At 52.0% G+C, this 6548-nt stretch overlaps 1 protein-coding gene across 1 annotated transcript; it reads left to right on the top strand.

Annotated features, from left to right (window-relative positions):
- Window positions 1-2824: 2824 nt before the first annotated feature.
- On the top strand, window positions 2825-6265 carry LOC136532124 (uncharacterized). Its single transcript, XM_066524733.1, has 3 exons — window positions 2825-2912; window positions 5496-5938; window positions 6200-6265. The coding sequence occupies exons 1-3, from the start codon at window positions 2825-2827 to the stop codon at window positions 6263-6265; spliced, it is 597 nt and encodes a 198-aa protein (XP_066380830.1).
- The last annotated feature ends 283 nt before the right edge of the window (window positions 6266-6548 follow it).

Genomic DNA, 6548 nt, shown 5'->3' with positions numbered 1-6548 from the left:
CCTGGAACGCGAAGATCGATGCCATGCTCAAGAAGATGGGCTTTGAGCAGAGCGCGCATAAGGCGATGGTGTACCAACGGGGCAGCGGGCACAATGTCCTACTAGTGGGCATCTATGTCGATGACCTCATCATCACCGGCATTGAAGGACAGAAGGTGGAGGCGTTCAAGGTTAAGATGAAGAGGGCATTCGACATGAGCGACCTCGGCCTCCTCTGCTTCTACCTCGGCATCAAAGTGCGCCAGGATGCCAGCAGCATCGCCCTTCACCAAACCCACTCTGCCAAGCGCATCCTCGAGCTTGGTGGCATGATAGGCTGCAATCCAGCCCACACCCTGATGGAGGAACAGTGGCTCAAGCTTAGTCAGGACAGCATGGCGGAGGAGGTCGATCCAACTTACTACTAGTGGCTGATCGGGAGTTTGTGCTACCTGGTCCATACCCGACCTGACCTTTCATTCGCCATTGGGTATCTGAGCCGGTTCATGGAGCGGCCCATGATGGAGCATCTGTAGGCTGTCAAGTGCATTCTTCGCTATGTGGCGGGCACCCTCGACTACGATCTCCATTACGGTAGGGCCCCCAATATGGCACGCTTCGTCGGCTACTACGATAGTGACCTCGCCGGTGATGTGGACACCAGCAAGAGCACGACGGAGACCATGTTCTTCCTCGGCAATTGCTTGGTTAGTTGACAGTCCCTCAAGCAGAAGGTGGTGGCCCTCTCAAGCTGTGAAGCTGAGTACATCACCACCACCACTACAGCAACTCAGACACTATGGCTGTCAAGGATGTTGGCAGAGCTCCTTGGTAGGAATGTGGATGTGGTTGAGCTAAAGGTGGATAGCAAGTCTGCTCAAGTTCTGGCCAAGAATCCTATCTTCCATGAAAGAAGCAAGCACATTCGCATCAAGTACCACTTCATCAGGGATTGCTTGGAGGATGGGAGCATCAAGGCCAGCCACATTGTCACCACTGATCAGCTGGCTGATATCCACATTAAGTCGCTTGGGAAGACCAAGTTCTAGGAGATGAGGGAGAGGATTGAGCTACGGTAGATCACTTATAGTGCTCGGCACAAGGCTTATGGGGAGAATTGATAGATAAGCCTAGTGCTCGGCTGCATTTGTATCTTACTTTTCTGCACTTTACTTTTACTTTGCTTCCAAGCCATGTATTAGGAATATGCTCAGCATCTTAGAATATGCTATAGCAGGTGAGGAGGAGGTAGTCGGCTGCTTTATAAAAGCAGTGGCAGACCATCTTGTAACACAAGCTAAATCCTTTGCATTTCAATTCTAACAAGCGGCCTATGGCCAAGCTACCCTCAGGGCTTTCCTCAATCTGAATCTGAGATCGGCCAACATCTTTGACTCCCACCAATGCCGGTTGATGGGGCCATCAGAAATGAGAATCGGATGATCTAGCACGTGTAGGAGGCGCACCCCGGTGAAGTGGTGGCATGACATGGCCGGACCAGATGGTGGCATGCTTGCAGTAGCAGAAGTGCCACGTGCGGGAAGCCAAAAGGAATCGCGGGAAAAGCAGAAGGCACGTGGGAAGGAGTCGCGGTGTGAGTGGGATTTTTTGATGACGAGCGAGACTATCTAGCCTATCTAGTAGACCAAAGTCTGAGGATCGAGAACTAGTAAATTTGGAGGTGGTTTTTGTTAAGATTGATTAATTAGTGATCAATTAGTTAATCATGTCATTAGCAACTGGTAATGATGGTTCCTGTAGACACATTCAAAAGGCACCTAGTGACTGTGTCACTGACGCACAACTGCTCCTTCTATGGGGCCTGTATAAAAACCTTTATTGTTCATCAATACAATGACATCCGTCACTTTTCACAGTTCCACTTTTCTTTCATAATACGTTATCACGCACGCACGCTCTTCACACCGCTAAGAAGCCAAGAAGGGAGTTCACCGGAGGGCTCGCCGGAGAGTTCCCCGGCGTCACTGCAGAGCAGAAGGAAGCACCTCTCAACCCAAGGTACAGGATGATGATGCCTTTACCTTCCATGAATGCCATGGTGGATTCCATCACCGGCGCCGTGGAGACCCCTATTGTTCGCGGGCACCACGGCGGTGCTCTTCGCCGCTACATGCTGCAGGGCGCGGTTCACCACGCCCCATGACATCCACCACCACCGGACCCCTTGCTTCCATGGGATCTCACTGGAGAGAGGGCTGGCTGCCATTCGTCAACACGCCCGAAGCCCACGCTGCAGTTCGCACCCGGTGTCTGTCCGAAGCATGCCCTAGCCATGTTCTTCAGGCGCGTGGAAGTGGCACCACCGATGCTGCTGCCGCTGCTGCCACCACTGCCGATGTCGTCGGCCCTGCTCATGCTACCATGGAACGGAGGTGGTGGCACCATGGCCGCTCATTATGGGGCCCCTTTGCTCTTCAACCGCTGCGTCGGAGCGGAGATGTGGTCGGCCGACTTTGCCTACGACCTCGACGTCATGCTTCTGCCAGCACCTCCACCAAATCAGACACTCTCCTACGCTGACGTGGTGGCTAATTGCCACCGTGGACTGAGCCGGACCGCCCTCCCACTAGGGAACACCCTCGGAGCTAGGAACCTCTCCTCCTCTGACGAGGAGGGGGCGGTTCCCCGCCTCTAAGCTGCTTGGAAAGGGCCGGTGGAGGTGGATCCACCGTTCCTGGCATGCAGCGAAAGGCCCTTGCAGCTGGAGCTCGTCGAAGATGAGTGGGGTCCGCCCTATCGACAGCTCTCCATGGCAGGAGAACGGGCCTCAGCTCGAGCCCACCATGAGAGGAGGAAAAGGAGGCATAAGATGATGGCAAGAGGCATGGCGACGAGTGCAGCAGCAGCAGCAGTGGCGGCGCTCAGCGGCCAGCAGCCAAAGGCGGCGGCGGCAGTTGCAATTGCCAGCGGCGGTGACAATTATTAGCGGCGGCCAGGAGGAAACCGGTTAGGGTTCCCAAACCCTAATCGCTCCTTTGTATGCCACGGCAGCAGCCCTGGCTGGGATAAAACGGTGGCCCAAGCCCAGGTTGCAGCCTGGACGCCCGCGCCCCCCTGCCTGCCAGCGCGCCATGGCCTATGGGCTGGCCTGCCCGCCTGCGCGCCCTGCCTCGCTGTTGGGCTGCCCTTACTGCCTGCCTGAACCGAAGTTGCTCTGTTTTGTTCCTAGAAATTATCATTTTCTTTGTTATTTTCGTTTGGACAGCAGTATTGTTAATTTAGCTTTGTGTTTAGCTAGATTTCAATCCTTACAAGACATCAGTATTATGTATAATTACTTGATGTTCTGTACCTGTTGTAATTTGTCATTGTACATATGTGATTTGTTTCAATAATAGTACAATGCAATTTAAATATTCTATTATAGATCTGAGAATGTTGGTGCACCCAAACCCCACTTTGCACCACATACATATTACATTTGTGACTTTATTATTAAATTGGAGTATGTTGTGTGGCAGAACCACCCGGAATAGCATACTTACGGAGGCGCTCATCTTCCACCAGACACTAAGCACCCCGAAAGCCACTACCACGAGCGGTATCCGTCGGGCACACCCCGAGGGAGAACCCGAAAGATCCACATTTATCCCAAGGATCCAATAATGAAAACGAGTTACAACACAAGTCCATCTCATACATTAGAGTTTCTTAAAAGTACATTATTACAATACCAAATACAGAGTGCGGAATGATAAACAGCGGAATATTAAAAGATAACATCTAGCGATAAGATAACGAGGATTCCGTCTGAGCCCACCAGATGGATCCTCCACACAAGGAACTCCTCAAGCATCACCTGCAACAGGGGTAAATAAACCCTGAGTACACAATGTACTCACAAGACTTATCCGATCAGTGGGAATACTTTCCCGACTCCAAGGAATATGCTAGGCTTTATGGTTGCTGGTTCTCTTTTAGCAAAAAGCAATACTAATAGTGAATCCTTATTGATACATTATTATCATCAGCCGGATTAAGTTTTCATCTAGTCAATCTATATAAGCACCTGTTCTACTTTCAAGCAAGGGTTGAGCAATCGATATTGTTCCTTCTCCTTTTTCACTTCCAGTTCTTACTACGGTGCTAAACCGCAGACAAGCCGTACCGGATAGCCCGGCGATTCGCGAATCAATGTACCCAGCTGGGTGCCCCGAAGACACACGCCCCGCTTGTACCCCAGGCACAAGCAGGACTAACCCACCACTCTCCTGTCCCGGGTGTCCAGGTCCCCGTCCAAACTTGGACTCCAAGCCCCCGCCTCTGAATCCCGGACTCAGTGCGGCGTAAGGACCTCCACCACCTCCTCTTCCCATCAGTCGGTCCGGAAAGAGCCGGATCCGCGACAAGAGAGCAGCAAGTCTTCCCTGCGCCCATACCCAAGTATGTGCTCAGGACAATAGTCTGTGACTTGTCTAGAGTCATATGCAACGACTGGTCCTTAATCGACACAGACAGGGAAAAAGTGTAACCGAGCTATGCCCTGTTGGCTGCAGGACACAACCCCTCACACCCACCAGTACCAAATCCACATCCCTGTCCGGTCACCATTTTTCCTTTCCATTATTTCATCATGATATCATAGTGTAATCACCTATTTGCGAGTAACGGCAGGTTACTCACGCTACCGACATCCTGAGCATGGCAGCTACTCGACCTGCACTAGTAGGACTCATGGTGGATATATCTATGCATGTAGTTTCCATAAAATGCCTGTAACGTAAATGCATATCATATAAATATATTCAGTGATCATTTAAAAATAGGGGTTATGCACCGGGGCTTGCCTTGGGCAGGTGCCGGGTCAGCAAAGTCAGCACCAACAGGCTCCTGGGCTTCCTCCTGTGCGAAGATCTCCTCCTCGTACTCCTCGATCACCTCGTCGTACTCCGGCTCGACGACGGGCACGAAGTCTACCAGCTCGTGATCTACATGCATGAAATGATGATGCAATGCTTAGGAATATAACAACAGCAGCTCTTAAAATAAAAGTACATTGATTTAGCTACTAAGCTATGGATATCGACCACGGTACTAGGCTACCTATTGTCACCGATAACCATTTCAAAGTATCATTATTGTTATAGCAACTACCGCTATTCTTACCCCTAATGCTAGTTTACGCTATATACGATAAAGCAAAGGCAATAGCTACTTTATCTAACAACTCGTTCTAAGGCTATAAAATTTACAGCAAGTACACGATATCCTAGTGAACCTACTGTAAAATTTTCAAAGATAAAACTATTACCGATTTGCCACAATAATTCCTACAATTATCAATCTATATAATGCTAAGCTTGCTAATTAAAATTTATGAACCTATCATCATAATAGCTAACTGCAATCTAACTGTACTAATAAGTAGATTGTATTTTTGCGAATCTAACGAACCTGGTTTCACTATTTTTGGACAACCATGCAATTTACTACTAATTATCGAAGTTAGCTTGAAACTAAATTGAATAATCATTTCTATGCTTCTGGATCTTAAGAAAACGTATTCACCTTCGCGGCCCACAGCAGCTCGGGCACAGCCCAGCAGCACCAGCGCGGGCACGGCCCAGCAGCGCGCCGGCGCGTGGGCGCGGCAGCAGCGGCAGCGGCCGAGCGCGCGGTAGTCCGGCCCATGGCGGGGGCGCGGCACCAGCGCGAGCAGGCCGTGCGCAGCAGCAGCGCGGCCCAGCCAGCGGCAGCAGCGGGCGTGGCCCAGCGGCCAGCGCGGCCCAGCGACGCGCAGACGCGCGCGTGCGGCAGCGGCAGCGGGCCAGCAGCGGCAGCGGCAGCGGGCCAGCAGCGGCAGTGGGCCAGCAGCGGCAGCGGGCCAGCAGGCCGGACGCAGGCAGCGCAGCAGTGGGCCGAGCAGCGCGGCAGTGGCAGGCAGGCCGGCCCAGCGCGGCTGCAAGCGCGGGAAACTGGCCCAGAGGCATATTTCAACGTATTACGGCTTTATTTTCCTACATGAAAAGCGGCCACAAACACGTGTGACGTAGGGGTGACATCATGATGATGTCAGTAAGCTAAGATGAACAGTAACGCACCGCCGGCTGCTGTAAGCTTGCTCTGCTCGAGCGATCTTCCGCCGGCCATGAAGAAGATGCAAAACGGCGGTGGAGCTTTGAATGAAGTGGGCAGTGCAATGAGCAGCTGAAGGAGAAGCTAGCAGTGCGGTGAATTGAACTGGTATGCTCTGGTTCAGTGGATGGACGACGGCGCAGTTCACCTCGTTCTTATGGAGCAGGCGGAGCTGTGCTTCCAAAATTGAAGCACAGTGAGGTGCTACAATAGGCAAGGTGGTGTCAATCAAGCTGCTGGCTGTCTCGCGGAGCCAAGGATGCGACGAATTTCATTAACGATCTACGGTCACGTCGAATTGAAAGCAAGAGGTACCGTTGGCCATGGCTTCAGCGAAGACAGAGGCGTTGGCACATCCACGGTCATTAACACAAGGTACGCGTGCACATGACGACGGAAGACAGTGAGACGTGCCTAGGCGACTGTCCGCGCGGTTGACCCACGTGAGTGCAGAGCTGATAGGACTCGTGCGC

Source organism: Miscanthus floridulus, unplaced genomic scaffold (genome assembly GCF_019320115.1).
Source record: "Miscanthus floridulus cultivar M001 unplaced genomic scaffold, ASM1932011v1 fs_527_1_2, whole genome shotgun sequence".
NCBI lineage: Eukaryota > Viridiplantae > Streptophyta > Magnoliopsida > Poales > Poaceae > Miscanthus > Miscanthus floridulus.
This window is presented reverse-complemented; position numbering and strand designations above follow the sequence as displayed.

Excerpts from the sequence above, each read along its gene's own strand:
- LOC136532124 (XM_066524733.1), top strand. The coding sequence starts at position 2,825 with ATGGCGACGAGTGCAGCAGCAGCAGCAGTGGCGGCGCTCAGCGGCCAG. Across the intron at positions 2,913-5,495 it reads AGTTGCAATTGCCAGCGGCG|AAAACGTATTCACCTTCGCG; the intron begins GTGACAATTATT and ends CTGGATCTTAAG. Across the intron at positions 5,939-6,199 it reads GCCCAGAGGCATATTTCAAC|TGGATGGACGACGGCGCAGT; the intron begins GTATTACGGCTT and ends GCTCTGGTTCAG.